At 46.2% G+C, this 20561-nt stretch overlaps 1 protein-coding gene across 2 annotated transcripts in view; it reads left to right on the top strand.

Annotated features, from left to right (window-relative positions):
* Window positions 1-20323, top strand: part of METTL16 (methyltransferase 16, RNA N6-adenosine) — a 94995-nt gene extending 74672 nt beyond the window's left edge. Inside the window, exons 10-12 of one of the 2 annotated variants that reach the window (XR_010152752.1) lie at window positions 15498-15671; window positions 15791-16727; window positions 19672-20323. Coding sequence is in view for 1 of the 2 variants with exons in the window: in XM_054669916.2 (XP_054525891.1) it covers window positions 15498-15671; window positions 15791-16417 (801 nt within the window). In the remaining variant the exon portion in view is untranslated. Of the gene's footprint in view, window positions 1-15497; window positions 15672-15790 lie in introns of both variants that reach the window. The other variant, XM_054669916.2, reaches the window with a different exon arrangement.
* The last annotated feature ends 238 nt before the right edge of the window (window positions 20324-20561 follow it).

Raw genomic sequence — 20561 nt, 5'->3', positions numbered from 1 at the left:
CTTCTCACAGTTCCCTCCCAGATGTGGTTGGCTTCTTGTTGCCTGGAGATTCCCAGCTGAAGTGTCTGCACACACTGCCCAGCAGGTGCTCTTCCTTTCTTAGTATGTGCGGGGACCTGACACCTGCTGCTTTGCTCCCTCAGCGCCTACAGTGGGCTTGTTCTGGGTGCTGTTCTTCCAAGCTCTTGGCTGCTCTTGGTCTCTAACATCATCTTACATGTTGCTGTGTGTCTGAGTCTCTTTTCCTGCTCTTGTAGGGTAGAGGAGTAGAGACATGTAGCACAAGGGAACAATTTGCAGATACTACCATGTTTCTGAAAACAGGAGCTTAAATCCGAGGTTGAGCCTGTCCTTCTACTCTGCAGCTAGAAGTGCTGCTGGGTTCAAGTACACTCCCCAGTGCCATTTGAATGGCCCTTCCATGAAGGGTAGACTCCTGGACAGTGCAGTAAGTTATCTAGAGGTTTGTTTTGTGTTTGAAATAGTCTCTGGTTAAAAAGATGCTTCTCCTTTTTTGACACCCCTCACCACCCCGAAGAATTATCCTTTCTGTCGTTTTCTAGAATATCAGGGCCCTCACACCACATGGTTAAAATCATTAGTAATGCTCTGAGTTATCCCCGTGGAGACACTAACAGCTGCGGCAAAGCGGAACTGCACCTGTTTTCAAGTGCTTTCTGCTTCACCCGCCTCCCACATGTGTCGGCGCTGCAGGTGGAAGAGCAGATAAGCACCCTGGCACTCCACACCAGCTCCGAGACCGAGTCCTCCGGGCCCTCCTGCATGAGTAGCCTTGTCAGGTCCACGTAGGAAAGGGCACTGCTTCTGTGTTAACAAAACCAGCTTATTTTGCAGAGGAACCCCCTAAGCTTCCCTCCCCTCCTCTCCTCTGTTTTGGGGCATCCTTCAGCCCCGTTCATAGTTCTCAACCATCAGAGAATGCTGAGGGCCCCAGATTCCCCCCCTACCAGAGTCTTCCTCCCTCCCCACCACTACCCCAGCCCCAAGCCGCTAATAATGCACTCCCATCTCAACCATCAGAGAATGCTGAGGGCCCCAGATTCCCCCCTGCCAGAGTCTACCTCCCTCCCCACCACTACCCCGGCCCCAAGCTGCTAATAATGCACTCCCAAGTGTTCCGTTAGACGCACTTCAGCCGCTACAGGAAAAAACGGCAATTCCTGATTTGTAGTAACCCAGCAACAGTTTCTTAGCACTGCTGCCCTTGATCGGCAACTGCTTTCCCCAGGGGGTCGTCCCAGGGTACTCACGAGGTTTTTATTTAGCCATCCTCTTGGTTCTCTTCCCTCTTCCTAGACCTCTCTCCCCACCCTCGTTTTTTGAAAACCCCATCTGACTTTCCCCCTCTTGCTCCTGTTGGGGGTGAGGAAGGAGGAGGATGCTGCTTTAGACAAGGAATAGAGCTAGTTAAGCAGAAACATTGACCTATTTCCCCACCCCCACTCCCGCCATTTTAGGGTAAATGTGCAAGTTACTATGGCAACTTCTGTTTTCACTTATCTCAGGCCTACTGACTCGTTTCTGTTGGTGCTGAATGCTGAAAAATTCTAATTCACTGGTGATTCAAGTGCCCACACTCAGCCCATTCCTGTTGTCTGGATTTCTTTTAGCAACAAAAAGACAGGTCCTAATGTTGATAGAATTTTGTTCCATAATTTCAGCTAATGATGAATGTAAGGAAGCATGTTCTACAAACTGTTCTCTGCAGAATTCTAACAAGCCACTTACCTCTTTGTTCCAGCTCTCCGCTAATTGCCGAAAGCATTATTTTAGCTTTGTTTTGGTTTGCTTGAAGGAAGTTTGACGTTTGTTAGGAGAAAAAGGGGAAAGTGTAGCCCTAGTGAGTTGTTCACTCTTGGTGTGAGCACTGCTCAGGAACTCTGGGCTTAAAAAGGATCCCCTGCATTGAAGACATTACCTTTAAGCCTGGGACGTGGCTGTCTAGGGAGTAAGAACTAGAGGGCTTTTTGGAGAGCAGATGGAGGAGAGGTGTCAAACTAATTAGGCAACTTTGTGCGTGTTGGAGCTGGGTATCCTGACAGTGCCCAGCTCCCTTCTCCTTAGGTTTTCAGTCTTGTCCACATAGCTGAGGGATGCCAGGTAGGTGCCCCAGGGTGGGGCAGACATCAGGCTGGTACTTGAGACCTCCCTCTCATTTTAAAGAGCTCATCTGCTTTTATCATTGTTATGTGTTGATTTATTTGTTGAAAGTGTCCTGCTGTTAAGAAATGGTTTGGGCTGGCCGTGGTGGCTGATGCCTGTGATCCCAGCACTTTGGGAGGCCAAGGTGGTGATCACCTGAAGTCAGGAGTTTGAGACCAGCCTGGCCAACATGATGAAACCCCATCTCTACTAAAAATACAAAAGTTAGCTGGGCGTGGTGGTGCACACCTGTAATCCCAGCTACTGGGGAGACTGAGGCAGGAGAATCACTTGAACCTGCAAGGCGGAGGTTACAGTGGGCGGAGGTTACAGTGAGCCGAGGTCATGCCATTGCCCACCAGCCTGGGTGACAGAGTGAGACTGGGTCTCAAAATAAAAAGAAGTTTGAATAAAAATAGTTTGAAAACCAGTACTGTACCAGGCTGTGCATTATGCTACAAGATGGCCAGGGGCTGAGCTCTTGAGCAAAACCAAAGCTTAGGACCCTCTTCTTAGTTACTTTTCTTCTTAAGTGTGGTCTCCATTGTGATGATAAACAAATCAGACATTGTTTTCTGTTACTCACAATGATGAGTTTTATAGGAAAGAAAAACACGTGGAGCTATTGATGCCGATCTGCAGCAGATTTGCATATGAGTAAGTGCTGAGTGGTAGGGGCAGGAGTGGCCAGGAGTTGAGAAAAGGAAATGGCTCAGGCTGGGGCTAGTCAAAGACCGCTTTATGGAGGAGGAGTCGCCAGCGTCTGACTCGTAGGTCGGTGGGTGGCGTTCCCAGTGTTGGTTGAATGTTGAAAGGAACGGTGTAGGACTTGCATTAAAGAGCAACATTGTGCGCAGGATCCAGTAGATTTAGTAGATTTGAAGCACTGGATATAATATTTGTTGTTGTTTGAATACTTCACATACATTATAGTCTCATTTTATTTCCACTTGACAGCAATCGAGTGAAGTACGTCTACTGGAGGCTCCAAAAAGTCAGGTTAGAACCCAGATGAGTCTGATTTCACAGCCTGAGCACCTAATGTCACTCTGACACTCTGCCCGCCACGGCCCTATGTTGTTCCTGGCCTGGCCAGAACCTGCTCATGTTGGCCTCACATCTTGCTTATGGACCATCCTAGCAGTTTCTCATCTGCGAGTGACTTGGATTCATCCTGCGGTCAGCATCCTGCTCACCCACTCCTGAGTGGCCACCTACCACAAGTGGGAGGAAGTACAGCTCCTCGTTTGGCTCCTTGGGCCTCCCAGATCTGTCCTGACTTTCCATCCTAATCAGTCCCAGTTGTCCTGACTGTACTGTCTCCACAGCCTTCCCATGGTGCCGAAGTCAGAGCTGACTTTGTACAGCCTTTGCTCATACCCCGTTCTGATCCTTCCCTCTGACGTCCTCCACTGCAACCCAGCCCAGTTCCAACTTACTTACATAGAGCTCCCATAAGCATTCAGCCCATAGAACCTGGACATCTCTCCCTTCCTCTGGACTTAACTGCATTGATCTCTTTCAGTTATCTGTACTCTGCATAAACTTCCTTGTGGCATACTTTACACTGGTGTTTTGTTTAACTGAGGTACTGTGGATAACACCAAAACCTTCTTGCATAGATGTGGAAAAGGCCTTTTGTGAGCTGGTCCCTGTCTGGCTTTACATAGAACAGGCTACTTAACTTCGCTAAACTTCAGTTTCCTCATCTGTAAAATGGGGAATAATAATAGTATCTACCACATAGGGTTGTTTTGAGGATTAAGTGTACTTAACTTAGTGCCTGGTATGTACTAATGCTCAGTAAAATATATTGTGTTGTCATTTCCCACCATTTCTTCCCACCTGCCCCTGTATTTGATACTCCAGTCATGTTGAGCTACAGCTCTCTAATCCTCTGCCTGGAGATTCCTCCTCTGACCATTAACCCATTTATGCCGGAAGTTGCAAGTTTTTTTTTTGTGAAAACTCAGACCTTGGCGATGACCTTGAGCGTCGGATATAAATAATTCCACCAAGCTTAATTTTTTTTTTTTTTTATTTTGAGACTGGGTCTCACTGTTGCCAAGGCTGGAATGTATTGGCGCGCTCACGGCTCACTGCAGCTTCGACCTCCCAGGCTCGTGTGATCCTCCCCTGTCAGCCTCCCTAGTAGCTGCGCCTACAGGCATGTGCCACCATGCCTGGCTAATTTTTGTATTATTTTATAGAGACAGAGTCTCCCTAGGTTGCCCAGGTTGGTCTTGAACTCCTGGGCTCAAGTGATCCACCTTCCTCGGCCTCCCACAGTGCTGGGATTACAGGCATGAGCCATTGCACCCAGCCTAAAATGCAAACTAATTTAATATTGAGTCACATTTAAGCTGGGCGTGGTGGCTCACACCTGTAATCCCAGCACTTTGGGAGGCCAAGGCAGGCGGATCACGAGGTCAGGAGATCGAGACCATCCTGGCTAACACGGTGAAACCTCCCCTCCGTCTCTACTAAAAATACAAAAAAATAGCCGGACATGGTGGTGCGCGCCTATAGTCCCAGCTACCCCAGAGGCTGAGGCAGGAGAATGGCGTGAACCCGGGAGACAGAGTGTGCAGTGAGCCAGGATCGTGCCACTGCACTCCAGCCTGGGCGACAGAGCAAGACTCAGTCTCAAAAGAAAAAAAAAAAATATTGAGTCACATTGAGCTTCTGAGAAGATAGCTTGTTGTTATTTCTCCTTGTTATTATTGTTATTATATCCTTGTTGTTATTTCTCTTGCTCCGTTGTTATTTCTACAAATTATGGCAAATGATAAGGTTATTTTTAAACATTTAATTTTTAAACCATCTATTCCCCAAAATGCAGATTGCAGACTCCCCAATTCACAGGCATTTTATTTATTTATTTATTTTTGAGTCAAAAGATACCAAAAAGGATGTTAAATCTCATTAGTTATTAGAGAACTGCAAATGAAAAGCATAATGGCATACTGGATAGACCATCCAGCGTCGGCAAGGATGCAGAGCAGTTGCCGATCCTCTCACGCAGCTGGGTGTCAACTGGTAACATTCAGGAGAACATATCTTTAGGAAGATTTATGAGAGCTGAGCTTGCTCATACCCTGTGACCCAGCAATTCCACTCCTAAGTTTATATCCAAAAGAAATGTGTATTCACACGTATCACAAACATTGTACAAGAATGTTCACAGCAACATTATTCATAATAGCCCTAAACTAGAAGCCACTGAAATGTCTCTAAATAGTAGAAAGGGTAAATAAGTTGTAGTATATTCAGAAGATGGAAACTAAACAGTAATTCTGTTCCAGTGAATGAACCTGCCTTCACAACAATATGAATGAATCCCATACACATGATTTACACGAAAAGGCTGGGTGCAGCAGCTCCCACATGTAATCCTAGCATTTTGGGAGGCAGAGGCAGGTGGGTCACCTGAGGTCAGGATTTTGAGACCAACCTGGCCAACATAGTGAAACTCTGTCTGTCTCTACTAAAAGTAACAAAAATTAGCTGGGCATGGTGGCACATTCCTGTAATCCCAGCTAGTTGGGAGGCTGAGTCAGGAGAATTGCTTGAACCCAGGAGGCGGAGGTTGCAGTGAGCCGAGATCACACCACTGCACTCCAGCCTGGGCGACAAGAGCGAGACTCTGTCTCAAAAATAATAATAATTATTATTATTTAATAATTTACATGAAAGAAGTCAGATACTGAAGACTGCAAACAGGTACAACCCATGGTGATAGAAATTGAGATACTGAGAGAGGGATTGGTAATGGCGAATGAGCATGAGAGGGAATTGGGGTTCCTGGTAAATAAGTTCTTAAGACTTAACGTTTATAACAGATATGCTTTTCTGTATCTATATTTCAATTTAAAAAAAAAATTCTAAAAATATATCTAGGCTGGGCGCGGTGGCTCACGCCTGTAATCCCAGCACTTTAGGAGGCCAAGGCCGGCGGATCGCGAAGTCAGGAGATCAAGACCATCCTGGCTAACACAGTGAAACCCCGTCTCTACTAAAAAAATACAAAAAAATTAGCATGGCATGGTGGCGGGCACCTGTAGTCCCAGCTACTCGGGAGGCTGAGGCAGGAGAATGGCGTGAGCCCGGGAGGCGGAGCTTGCAGTGAGCCGAGATCGAGCCACTGCACTCCAGCCTGGGCGACAGAGCGAGACTCCGTCTCAAAAAAAAAAAAAAAAAAAAAAAGGAGAATTCTAAAAATATATCTGAATAGAACAGAATTAAGGCAACTGAAACTGTCTAAAGTTCATAATTCAACTTTAAATACAGATAGAAGCATATTTTTAGGTACAGCAGCGCTGTCTCTATGAAAAAAAAAATAGCCAGGAGTGGTGGTATGCGCCTGTAGTCCCAGCTACTTGGGAGGCTGAGATGAGAAGATCACTTGACCCCAGTAGTTTGAGTCTGCAGTGAGCTATGATTGCACCACTGCACTCCAGACTGGGTGACAGAGCAAGACTTTGTCTTAAAAAGAAAAAAAGTAGGAGGTGGGCAGGTGGCTCATGTCTGTAATTGCAGCACTTTGGGAGGCCGAGGCAGGTGGATCAACTGAGGTTAGGAGTTTGAGACTAGCCTGGCCAACATGGTGAAACCCCCGTCTCCACTAAAAATAGAAAAAAATTAGCCGGGCATGGTGGCGGGCGCCTGTAATCCCAGCTACTCGGGAGGCTGAGACAGGAGAATCGCTTGAACCCGGTAGGCAGAGGTTGCTGTGAGCCGAGATCGTGCCACTGCACTCCAGCCTGGGCGACAGAGCGAGACTCCGCCTCAGAAAAAAAAAAGAAGCAGCAGCAGCTTGATCAGATACAGGGTTGATTTTTCTTTTTTTTTTTTTTTTGCTTGGGGAGGGGGAGCAAGAATACTTTGCAGGTGGTATGTGGTATATACTATCGTATGGAGGCACATGTTAGATTGTATCTTCATGATGTGAGCAGTCATTGATGATCATTGCCTAGATCCATTAATTCATTTAGAGTTGCAAATAATGATATTCCAATTCTATTCGTCCCTTCATTTATTAGGTGAGGTACTTCTATGAAAGGAAACTTCTCCTATTAGTTATTAGTAACTTTGAAGTACAGTTCATCTAGTAAAGCTGGATAAATGTTTGATTCTTGGCCGAGCACAGTGGCTCACACCTGTAATCCCAGCACTTTGGGAGGCCGAGGCGGGCGGATTGCCTGAGGTCAGGAGTTCGAGACCAGCCTGGCCAACATAGTGAATCCCCATCTCTATTAAAAATACAAATTTAGTCGGGTGTGATGATACACGCCTGTAGTCCCAGCTACTTGGGAGACTGAGGCAGGAGAATCGCTTGAACCCGGGAGGTGGAGGTTGCAGTGAGCCAAGATCGTACCACTGCACTCCGCCTGGGTGAGACTACATCTCCAAAAAAAAAAAAAAAAAAGTTTCATTCTTTTGCTTTATCAGTTTTAAAAATAATGAGTTGGCTGGGCGCGGTGGCTCATGCCTGTAATCCCAGCGCTTTGGGAGGCCGAAGCGGGTGGATCACCTGAGGTCGGGAGTTCGAGACCAGCCCGACCAACATGGAGAAACCCTGTCTCTACTAAAAATACAAAATTAGCCAGGCCTGGTGGCGCAGCCTGTAGTCCCAGCTACTCGGGAGGCTGAGGCGGGAGAATCACTTGAACCCAGGAGGCAGAGAGATTGCGGTGAGCCGAGATTGTGCCACTGCACTCCAGCCTGGGCGACAGAGCAAAACTCCGTCTCAAAAAGTAAAAAAGTAAAATAAATAAAAACAATGAGTTTGTGGTTCCCTAGCATCTTCCAAAAGTGACCAAAGAGGGTGGTTTGGTTTTCCTTTGTAGCGTCTTATGAAGTCATGGATTACTTTTTTTTTTCTTTTTATTAGAGATGGTCTTACTATGTTGCCCATGCTGGTCTCGAACTCCTGGGCTCAAGTGATCCTCCTGCTTCTGCCTCCCAAAGTGCTGAGATTACAGGTGTGAGCCACTGTGCCCCGCTGTATTACAATTTTTTAATATATTTTTCTTTTTTTTTGAGACGGAGTCTTGCTCTGTCGCCTGGGCTGGAGTGCAATGGCAGGATCTCAGCTCACTGCAAGCTCTGCCTCCCGGGTTGAGGCTACATTTTTCAATTCATTACACTTAGTATCTCTACTGAGGCACAGTTAACCACCTTTGGCCGTGGAGAATTTATTCAACTTGGCTCGTGAGTCTTTTTTATCATATCCACTGTAGTCTTTGGTGGCTTCCTTGCTTTCTGGTATCACAGGTTGTTCTAGGCTCATATTTTTTCCTCTCTCAGATCTGGAATCAACCATTTCTCCCAGGAGATCTGGTTTATTTTGCTGGGAAGTCGTATTTAAAGGTATTCATCTGGGCACTAGGGATGGTACCAGGTTAGTCATTGTTTTTAGAGGCTTTTTCAGCAGAGCTAGGAATTACTATTTTTAAGATAAAATATGTTGCAAGTTCTTGTTGATTCCTTTCCTTTCTTTTCCTTTCCTCCTCTCCCCTCCCCTTCCTTTCCCATCCCTCTCCTTCCCTCTTCCACTTACTCCCTCCCTCCCTTCCTTCCTTGCCACCACACCCAGCTAATTTTTTTTTTTTTTTTTTTTTTTTTGGGTAAAGATGGAGTTTTGCCATGTTGCCCAAGCTGGTCTCAAACTCTTGGGCTCAAGTGATCCTCCTGCCTCGACCTCCCCAAGTGCTGGGATTGCAGGTGTGAGCCACTGTACCCAGCATATACTTGCTGATACTTTATTCAGCTTCACATCTGTGGGTTTTTACTTAATTTCATCAATTGTCCATCTGTATCTCCCATTCAAAAATCCTGTGACTGCAGTGGTGCACGCCTGTAATCCTAGCTACTCAGGAGGCTGAGGCGGGGGGATCACTTGAGCTCAGGTGTTTGAGGCCAGCCTGGGCAACACAGAAGACCCTATCTCTTAAAAAAAGAAAAAAAATCCCATGCCAAAAAATCCAGTCCTCAGCCAACATATTACTCATTAACTTTATCTCACAATATGCCCCAGGAGTCTCAAAAGTAACATTACCATCAACAAAATGATTTCTGAAAATAGCTATTTTTTTACTTTTACATTTCTTTTTTGTCCTTGGAGACTCTCATGATGGATTTCAAAGTCATTTGGAACGTTTCCACTCTGAATTTTCTGCATGGAGTCAGGACAGAGGTTCGTTTGTTTCATCTTCTTCAGATTTTTAGGGAGTGCCTTTTTTGTTGTTAATTTTGTTTTGTAATAAAATATATTTCTAATTTCTCTACCTGTGAAATGAAAAAAAATCAAATCTCAAAAGAATGGTCAGAAGTCTAACTTCTTTCTTCTATCTCATTCACCCTAATCCTTTACTTCCTCATGGGTTACTATTTAAACAATTTTATAATTTATCATTCCTTTATTTGTATTTATATTTTTGAGCCAGGGTCTTGCTCTGTTGCCCAGGCTGGAGTGTTGTGGCATGATGTCGGCTCACTGCAGGCCCTGCCTCCTGGGTTCAAGCTATTATTCTCCTGCCTCAGTCTTCCGAGCAGCTGGGATTACAGGTGTATGCCTCCATGCCCGGCTCTTTTTTTTTTTTTTTTTCGTATTTTTAGTAGAGATGGGGTTTCACCATGTTGGCCAGGCTGGTCTGGAACTACTGACCTCAAGTGATCTGCCTGCCTTGGCCTCTCAAAGTGCTGGGATTGCAGGCATGAACCACTGTGCCTGACCCATTTTTTCAAATTCAAAGAAATACACGTATGTATCTATAATCATTCCTTCTTAAATAGGTAGCATTCTGCAATAGTTTTCTTCCCCTTGCTATTTTTACTTTTTTTTTTTTTTTTTTTTTTTTTTGAGACGGAGTCTTGCTCTGTCACCCAGGTTGGAGTCCAGTGGCGTGATCTCGGCTCACTGCAACCTCTGACTCCCTGGTTCAAGCAATTCTCCTGCCTCAGCCTCCCGAGTAGCTGGGATTATAGACACATGCCGCCATGCCCAACTAATTTTTATATTTTTAGTAGAGACAGGGTTTCACCATGTTGGCCAGGCTGGTCTTGATCTCCTGACCTTGTGATCTACCCGCCTCAGCCTCCCAAAGTGCTGGGATTACAGGCGTGAGCCATGGCACCCGGCTGCTATTTTTACTTTTTACTGTTTTTACATACTCCTGGGGGTGATTTCAGGACATTTTAAACAACGACCTGTCAGATTAAGATGAAAGAAATGGGCTGGGTGTGGTGATGTGCACCTGTAGTTGCAGCTACTTGGGGAGGCTGAAGTGAGAGAATCACCTGCGCACAGGAGTTCAAGGCCAGCCTGGGCAACATTGTAACTCCCTATCTCTTTTAAAAAACAGACGGCCACTGCACTGGGGTCTCCTCTGCCCTGTCCCCTTTCCCCTTGAGGTTTTTCTAGAAGCTGCTTTGCCAAAACAAAGAGGTTGTGGCTTCGTGCGCACCAGATTTCTCTGTAGAATGGCTCTTCTCTTCCTGCAAATACTAGAGAGAATTTAATGATTTCATTCAGCCTGTGGCTTTTTTTTTTTTTTTGCCTTAGCCATAATTAACGGAGACATAACATGCCACACTGATCTGTGTCAAGCTACACCACATGTGAAAGTTTCTTGGCTGATGGCATCATTGAGATCTAGAAATTAAAGTGAAGATTCAAATTTGTACCAGTCTGGGCGACATGGCAGAACCCCATCTCTACAAAAAATACAAAAATTAGCTAGGCATGGTGGCACACACCTATAGTCCCTGCTACTCAGAAGACTGAGGTGGGAGGATCACTTGAGCCTAGGAGGTTGAGGCTGCACTGAGCCGTAATTGCGCCGCTGCACTCCAGCCTGGGTGCCAGAGCATGACCCTGTCTCAAAAAAAAAAAAGACAAGAAAAGAAATTTGTAGACCACCCTGCTACGTAGCATATTTTAAAATTTAAGAACTGGTTTTTTGTTTGTTTGTTTTTGCCTGATTGATGGCTTCTGTGATCTAATGTGTTTTTAACGCTTGCAGTTCCTCTCTTATTGATGATCATTCCTTGACTACTTGGAATTCAAAAGATATAAAACCTGTGTTCTCTACAGACCTACGACTCCTCACCAGGCTTCTCTCACATTGTAATTCCAGCAGTGCATCTTCAAATCCAAAATCAGCTGTAAATTCACCTAGTTCTTTGCATTAAACTGGATTAGTCATTGTAAATGATTGGTTTTGGGGTAGACTTTAAAATGTTGAATTATTTATGTACGCCTTGCCTGCTAAACTAGATTATGACAGTTTGATTGTAGCACTCTTCATTTAAAATATTTGTGTTTTGCAATTATAAGGATATTAGCAAAATAAGATCATTTCAATTGGGGAAAAACTGACAGCTTCTATGTACTAGTGTTTGCGGCAAAATGTAAAAATTGCCTACGACCAGAGAGGTGTGGTGTTGAATTTAACTATTAATTTCTTAGAACTTGATCCTATATTTTACTGTGACCCTGCCCACGAGGAATTTTCATGATAAATAAGAGGGGACTGAACAACTGCTGTGAGCCATACTTCAGTTAATCTTTCATCATTTAAAAGCCTTGCTTGAGAACTCCTGGAGTATGAATTATCTGTCTTTTTTTTTTTTATTTTTGAGACGGAGTCTCGCTCTGTCACCGAGGCGGGAGTGCAGTGGCGCGATCTCTGCTCGCTGCAAGCTCCGCCTCCTGGGTTCACGCCATTCTCCCACCTCAGCCTCCCGAGTAGCTGGGACTACAGGCGTGTGCCACCACGCCTGGCTAATTTTTTGTATTTTTAGTAGAGATGGGATTTCACCATGTTGGCCAGGATGGTCTCAATCTCCTGACCTTGTGATCCACCCACCTCAGCCTCCCAAAGTGCTGGGATTACAGGTGTGAGCCACTGTGCCTGGCCTGTCTGTCTCTTAATGTCTAGTTTCTATAGTAGAGCAAAGCCAAATTGAAGACAGTCCTGAGATGATGTGTGTGCACGTGTGTGCTAGAGCAGTTCATTAGAAATCTTCCGAATGCAGCTGGCGCAGTGGCTCAGGCCTGGAGTCCGAACACTTTGGGAGGCTGAGGCAGATGGAGAGCTTCAGCCTACGAGTTCCAGAACAGCCTGGGCAGTCAATATAGCAAGACCCTTCTCTATTTAAAAAATAAAAATAAAAGGAAAATTTTTAAAAAAGAAATCTTCAGGAATATCAAGTTTGTTGACTGACCATTGTATATGGGAAAGTTGGGTCAGGATGCAGGTGAAGGAGCCATATTTGAGAGAGGGAAGTTTTCATTTTAGTCCTGAGATACCTGGGTAATAAGTTGTCGATTTTGTGATTTCTGACTTCCTCAGAACTCTGAAAGTATCCCTGATAGAGTTCTTGTCAGGTTGGTAAAGATGTATTTTCTTCTTTTAATCTCTAGAAATGATGAAGCCCGTCCTTACTTTTGGAGAAAGAGTATCGCAGGTCAGCTTTAGCATAATGAGAAACAGCAATATCCTGACTTTACTGCTCAGAATTTGTGAGCAAAATGATCACTCCTTCTGTGAGAAGAGATGGGAAGTGCTGCCCTTTTAGCCATGCTTGTAGGTGACCTTTGCTGTGCAGGGCGGGCTGGCGGGGAGGGCCAGGTTGCAGTGAGCTCTCCATGGTCATGGCCTTTGATGTTGGGACGGGGAATGGGGAGTCTGATTCTCCACCCCCATCATCCTCCCACACACCGGCTTAATACGCTTCTTCCCCAGCTTAATACGCTTATTGTAAGCTCCTTACTGCAAAGCGTTAGGCTCTCAGTAGACTAGAAATTATGTTTCTCATGCAGGATGATTGAGTAATAACAATATGACTGTCTTAATGTCAGTATGAATTTGTCTCATCTTGTCTGAAACATAATTGAAGAAGTTCAGGTTCAGACAGGTCTTAGAGTCCACTATTCATTTCTCAAGAGCAGGTTCTTCAAACACACACACACACACACACACACACACACCCCTTGTTTTTTATCCTTCCTTAACAGTTTCCTGGTATAGAATAAACTGGATAGGTTGTTGTGTATGTGTGCAGTGTGAGGCCGCTGGTTAGTTCTTATTAGAAGGCGTCCCCCAGTAATCAGAACCTGTGGTGTCTGCGTGTGTGCGTGTGCGCTGTCAGTGTGGCCAGGTACGACTGGAATGACCAGTAGCAGTCGTCAGATTCCTTTTAGCAGAAAAAGATCTTCAAACCTGACTTGGTGTTTTTTCTTTTTTATCCTTTTTGTTGTTGTTTTTGAGACACAGTCTCCTTCTGTCACCCAGGCTGGAGTGCAGTGGCACAATCTCATCTCACTGCAACCTGCACCTCCTGGGTTCAAGTGATTCTCCTGCCTCAGCCTCCCGAGTAGCTGGAATTACAGGCGCGGCCCACCACACCCGGCTAATTTTTGTATTTTTACTAGAGATGGGGTTTCACCATGTTGGCCAGGCTGGTCTCAAACTCCTGAGCTCAATCCATCCGGCCGCCTCGGCCTCCGAAAGTGCTGGGATTACAGGCATAAGCCACCACACCCAGCCTAAAGTTTTTACTTTAAAGAAAGAAATTTTCAGGCTGGACACGGTGGCTCACACTTGTAATCCCAGCACTTTGGGAGGCCGAGGCAGGTGGATCATGAGGTCAAGAGATCGAGACCATCCTGGCCAACATGGTGAAACCCCGTCTCTACTAAAAATACAAAAATTGGCTGGGCTTGGTGGCGCAGTCCCAGGTACTCGGGAGGCTGAGGCAGGAGAATCGCTTGAAACCGGAGGTGGAGGTTGCAGTGAGCCGAGATGGCGCCATTGCACTCCAGTGACAGAGTGAGATTCCATCTCAAAAATAAATAAATGAATAAATTAATTTTCAATACAGTGGTGGCATTGGTTTTGTTTTTTTTTTTCTAAAACGGAGTTTCACTCTTGTTGCCCAGGCCCAGACTGGAGTGCAGTGGCACAATCTCGGCTCACTGCAACCTTTGGCTCCTGGGTTCAAGCAATTCTTCTGCCTCAGCCTCCCGAGTAGCTGGGATTATAGGTGCGTGCCCCCATGCCCAGCTAATTTTTGTATTTTTGGTAGAGACGGGGTTTCACCATGTAGGCCAGGATGGTCTTGAACTCCTGACCTCAAGTGATCTGCCTGCTTCGGCCTCCCAGAGTGCTAGGATTACAAGCATGAGCCACCGCGCCCAGCAGGTGCCATTGGTTTTTAAAGTGGAACTTGAGTCCCTCTAGTGGGTAGGGTATAATTCACCTTCCCAGCTTGAGATAGAATGGAAGATGCCAGTCGTGATTTTCTTGGAACCAGCTTTGAAATCCAGTCTTCTCATCAGCGCCGGTGCCACCCTCCCCAGCTAAAAGGCAGTACTTAGCTCGCCGCTGGCTTGGTCCCGACATCAGCCACGATTCAGGAGTCCTCCTCCTCTGCCCACGTGATCTTAGTGGCCCTGATCCTTCCTCGCATGTCATCTCACGGCTGTGGTTCACCGGCTGCTTTATCTCAAGCCTCAGCCAATATAAACTCAAACTACAAGTTGATGATGTTTCTGCCCTGCAGTTCTTTCCAGCCAAGAACACAGTGCCCCCAGGGTCCTCGAGTTGTCATGAAATAAATAATTGTGCCGGTCTGCTTTGGGTACCACAGGTACACGAAGGACGTTTAGCAGTTGGAGGAGTTACATCTGATAGCCAGAACAAAGGCAGTGCGGTGAGGCTGGAAAGAACGTGGGTTTGGCGTTCAGTCCTAACTGCAGTTACTGTGTGACCTTGAGCTGTGTGACATAGCCTTTCTGTATCTTCGTTTTCCTGGAGATGCCTAAACTATCTTGTGGGGTTCTTATTTTTTTAATTAAAAATTTTTTTTTTTCTTAAGAGACAGGGTCTCACCCCGTTTCCTGGGCTAGATTGCGGTGGCGCAATCAGAGCTCCCTGCAGCCTGGAAGTCTTGGGCTCAAATGATCCTCCCTCCTCTGCTTTCGGAGTAGCCGGGACCACAGGCATACACCATTGTGGCTGACTAGTTTTAAACATTTTTTTAGAGATGGAGGTCTTACTATGTTGCTGGGGCTGATCTCAAACTCCTGGGCTCAAGTGATGCTCCTGCCATGGCCCCCCAAAGTGCTGGGATTATAGGCGTGAATGACTGCACCTTGCAGGGTTGTTTTAAGTGCTGGAAATAACACACACAAAACCCTTTGTGTTTTCAGTGCTCTATGATTGGTAGCAGAAGTTGTGGAAATTTTCTCTGAGTTCATTACAATGCATGAGGTTTAATTATTCGGATAACTTTCTCCTCTTTTCTATGCTTCCTTTTTCTTGCAGTCACCACCAAGTAAGCGAAGAAAATTAGAGAAACCGAGGAAACCCATTACATTCGTGGTGCTGGCGTCCGTGATGAAGGAATTATCCCTCAAAGCATCACCTCTGCGCTCGGAGACGGCGGAAGGCATAGTCGTTGTCACGACATGGATTGAAAAAATTCTCACTGATTTGAAGGTACCTGCTTAACCATATTGACGAAGTACTCATAATGATCCTTCTCTTTTTTCTTTATTGAGAGTTTGGAGAGAGGGGAAACGTGATTTCCCACAAAATTCTGTTTTTCCTCCAAACAGGTCCAGCATAAACGAGTTCCCTGTGGAAAAGAGGAAGTCAGCCTTTTCCTAACGGCCATAGAAAACTCCTGGATTCATTTAAGGAGAAAGAAAAGAGAGCGTGTGAGACAGCTGAGAGAAGTTCCCCGAGCTCCTGAGGACGTCATTCAGGCCTTGGAAGAGAAAAAGGCCACCCCCAAAGAGTCTGGCAATAGCCAAGAACTGGCCAGGGGCCCCCAGGAGAGGACCCCCTGTGGGCCTGCTCTGCGGGAAGGCGAGGCTGCCGCTGTGGAGGGCCCGTGCCCGAGCCAGGAGTCCCTGTCCCAGGAGGAAAACCCGGAACCCACGGAGGATGAAAGGAGTGAGGAAAAGGGAGGGGTGGAGGTTTTGGAAAGTTGTCAAGGCTCTAGCAACGGAGCCCAGGACCAAGAGGCTTCTGAGCAGTTCGGCAGCCCAGTGGCTGAAAGGGGGAAACGTCTCCCAGGAGTGGCCGGACAGTACCTGTTTAAGTGTTTGATAAACGTTAAGAAGGAGGTGGACGATGCCTTAGTGGAGATGCACTGGGTTGAGGGCCAGAACAGGGATCTGATGAACCAGCTTTGCACCTACATACGTAACCAAATTTTCAGGCTTGTTGCAGTTAACTAGAAACCTCCTGCACAGTTGGAAACGTGTTGATAGTAACTTGCTTTGGAGTGGCCTGTGGGGTGGCAAGAGGAATCCTACCAGCGGCCCATTAGTAGCACGATGTGGAATTATCTTCGAAAACAAAAACCTATGAATCTGTCCCCCACCTCCCCCTGCCTCCTTCCCGCTTTTTGAGTTACAGGGAGTCGTAGTGTGGTCATTTACAAGGAGGAATTGTGGTCATCAGTAACAACAGAAAGCCCTCAGTAAACTCCCGAGGGATTGCAAGCTGGCTCAAGCTGGCCCCTCAGCTCTGGACTGCTTCTGCAAGGTCAGAAGGGTTGTTTGTGGAGTCTGGGCTGGGCAGCACTGCCTAGAATATCATGCTGTCTCTGTCACCCAAGGGTGTTTCTTGAGGAGGGGTGGCTCTCTCTGCCTCCAGCTGGAGGCCCTGGTACCCTGTTCTAGGTCACTCTTCAAGATGGGGCCTACCTTGCGTCAATCCCACAAAGGGAGCCGTATGGTGGGTGGTGGGGAATCTGGGAGAGAAACCTTAGTAATGCTGGGAAGGAGCAGCAGAGTCTGGGGACCACCCGGTAAATGGCACATTCGTGACACCTGGCTGTTTTGGTGTTGCTTATTTCAGAAGCAGAATTAGGTAAGCAAAACTCCCCGGTGTGACTGAGGCACACAGAAGGCACCCATACCCCCACCTCCAGCCTGTTGACAGTACCATTTTGTAGCAGTTTTACTACTGTATGATTTTTGTTTGGACATCTGAAGTAGAGCTTGTTTTGTTTTTAAATAAGAATATTCACAAATTAAAAACCAGCGGTCCTATTTGAATCCTGGGGTTAGCTGAGTGAGCGGCTGATGATAGAAATGAGAAATAGAACAAAATAGTATGTGCCGTAGGTAGCTTAAGAAAGTCTCAGATATTTTGTTGCTGATCAAATACTGTTTTTTTGTGGCTTCACTTGTAATCCCTCCTGTACTTACCTACTCACATTGGAGAGTTCTGAGGCCGGAGTAACCGTGTCCTTAAAACACGTTTCTAATTGGAATGCCAGGGTTCAGTAGCCGTCCCCCCGGAAAGGGGTGACCTTTTGCTGTGCTTGATGTTGCATCAGCAGCCTAGGGTTCTGTTTAGACTAAAATCTTTGCCAGAGCTCCTTGCCATCTGCTAAGAAGACTGGGGCTGAGTAGTTAAGCCAGCCTTCTGAGAGGTGGCTGTTGGTCAGGACGGGAAGCTGGTGACCTTGGCATGTCTTGGCAGCAGCTAGATCGGGCCCTCGGCAGAGACACAGGAAGCCCAACTGCTGTGCCTTAACTTGGCTGTGGAGCTGGAGCTGGAGAAGGCAGCATACTGACCAGTGGCTTTTTGATTGATTGTTTGTTATGAGATGGAGTTTCACTCTTGTTGTCTAGGCTGGAGTGCCGTGGTGCGATCTCAGCTCACTGCCACCCCCGCCTCCCGGGTTCAAGCGATTCTCCTGCCTCAGCCTCCCAAGTAGCTGGGATTACAGGCGCGTGCCACCACACCTGGCTAATTTTGTGTTGTTGGTAGAGATGGGATTTCACCATGTTGGCCAGGCTAATCTCGAACTCATGATCTCGGGTGATCCGTCCACCTTGGCCTCCCAAAGTGCTGGGATTACAGCCGTGAGCCACTACTCCCAACCTCTGACCAGTGTTCTTAACCTCTGACCGTGGACCTCCAGAGAGTCCATATACCTCCTAGAGTTACTTCTAAAAGCTCTGTGAGCATGTGTGTGTGTGTGTTTTTTTTTTTTTTCCTGGAGAGAGGGTTCCCAGAACCCTCAGACACAGACAAAGGGGTCAATAACCCACTAAGGATTAAGAATCATTATTCTAGTCCAAGCATTCATGTGTCAGGCTGCAAAAAACAATACCCAGGGTCACACAGAGCCAAGACTCAGTTCAGGACCGTGGATTCCCCTGGTCTAGAAATTTTCTGCTGTGCCAGCCCACACCACCCCACTGTCCTTACCTCGAGTGAATATCACATTTGAGTCATTTGCTGGACCCAAACCTAAAATTGGTATAATTTTAGGATAATTGTTTAAGTGGCAACTATTCATTCAGTAAGTAGTAAGTACTTATTGTTTGCTTGTTTCATTATGAAAGAGTGGCACATGCTCATTAAAGATTTGGAAAAATGAAAGTCAAAACAACAAAATCACCCCGAGTCCCAACCTTCTGTAACATAACCACTCTTGGCATTGGCGCGTTCCTTTCTAGTCTCTCTGTAGATGGGGTGTGTGAGTGTGTGGGTTTAACTTTGGTTGTCCTCATGCTGCGTATTCAGTTTTGTATTCTGGTCCTTTGTTCATTTAACATCTTACAAGTATTTGTCCATGTTGTAACAGTAGTGTATTGGCTTACACTCCTTGCCTGTTGAAAATGTCTTTCAGGCACAGCACCGGCCTTTAAGCCTGTGTCGCAGGGATTTCCAGAGATGCTCTGTGTATTGAAGCACAGAAGGTGTTTCTGTGTCTCAGTGTGTTTCTGTCCCTAGGTTTAAGGCTTCATGTCATGGAGGAGATTTTATAGATGTCAAGCTAATGACCTTAGAGTTTTAAAAAATCCGTGACCGTGGCCAGGCGCAGTGGCTCACGCCTGTAATCCCAGCACTGTGAGGCTGAGATGGGCGCATCGCATGAGGTCGGGAGTTTGAGACCAGCCTGGCCAACATGGCGAAACCCCGTCTCTACTCAAAATACAAAAATTAGCTGGGCATGATAGCACATGCCTGTAATCCCAGCTACTCGGGAGGCTGAGTCAGGAGACTCGCTTGAACCTGGGAGGTGGAGGTTGCAGTGAGCTGAGAATGCCACTGCACTACAGCCTGGGCGACAAAGTGGGACTATCTCAAAAAAAAAAAAAAAAAAAAGGAACCCGTGAGCCGGCCAGCTTTCAGTCTGGAGCCGAGTGCCTTCTGTGCATTTGGATGTTTCCATTTCCTTCCCTGAGAAGATTTTCTTAGGCTACCTAGTGAGAGAACATTGAAAATATTTTTAAAGGACATCTAAGCATTGTTTTGGTCATGCATATGCTTTATAATTGTGTGTTGTTTCATAGCATATACCTCTGGTGCAGGTGGGCAAGTTTTGCTTTGAAGAAATGGGTTATTGACTCATCTGTCATCATCTTGAGTGTTACTCTCCCGGTGTCCGGAGGCCACATTCATGTTGTTGGGTTGGTATGAAATTAAATCTTTGTGGTGTGACCCTAAATTCTCTTCTGGTCCCTAGAATCGGCTTCTGGTCTCCTGATAACTGAAGTGGAGACAGAAGTTGAGCCTGTTTTCCAGGCAAACTAAAGCTGCTTTTGTTCTTCGGAATCTGCTTTGCCTCCGTCAGCCTGGTTCCTTCCCCACACATGCTGGCCGCACTGTCCCCACTCCAGACCTCTGCTGCGTGTCCTGGGCAGGGCCGCGGCTCGGCAGTACCCTTTCAACTCATCCCAAGCTTCGTGTGTAGATTACTTTAGTATATATTTTTTATAAAACATAAAGCCTTTCCTCTCGATGGAAATCAAAGCTTACCATGTGAGCACTCGAACTTCTAAGTTCTGACAGGAATAACAAAACTGCAAGGAGTGGAAAAGATGGAAAAGCCTGTGGGAAATCTGAGGCCTTTTGAAAGAAGGGAGCTGATGACTTCACGACCAGCTCCTGGAGCCCCTCCTTTCTGCTGAAGCCGCGGCATTTCCCTCTGTGGCCACACGAGGGCACCCTTGGCCCTTTTATCAAAGCGCCTTCACTTCCCCGTGGGAATGGAGACAAGTCTGTCCACGGTGTTTTCTTGAAATACCCAGTTGCTACCCAGATTTGTATTTTTATGTAAACAAATACATTTTCACAGAAATAAAATTTGAAAAATAAAAGTAGAAAGAGAAACACTAGCCATGGTCTCTTTACCTGGTATAATCCCTTTCGACCTTTTAATGTTTTTTTAATGGTCCCAGCTGACTGTTTTTTCTATTCTTTCCAGCTGTCCTTCTACTCTAGAATATATCCAGGTTGGGCCAGTCCTTTGGATCCAGTTTTTCTTGATATCTAGTTAATGAAGATACTGGAGGGGAAATGCTGAGTGATCTTCAAACAGTAACTTTCCAAAAGCCAAGAGTAATACCAAGATCT

Source organism: Pan troglodytes, chromosome 19, assembly GCF_028858775.2.
Source record: "Pan troglodytes isolate AG18354 chromosome 19, NHGRI_mPanTro3-v2.0_pri, whole genome shotgun sequence".
Lineage (NCBI taxonomy): Eukaryota > Metazoa > Chordata > Mammalia > Primates > Hominidae > Pan > Pan troglodytes.
Note: the sequence above shows the minus strand (reverse complement) of the source record. Positions and strands in the feature narration are given on the sequence as shown.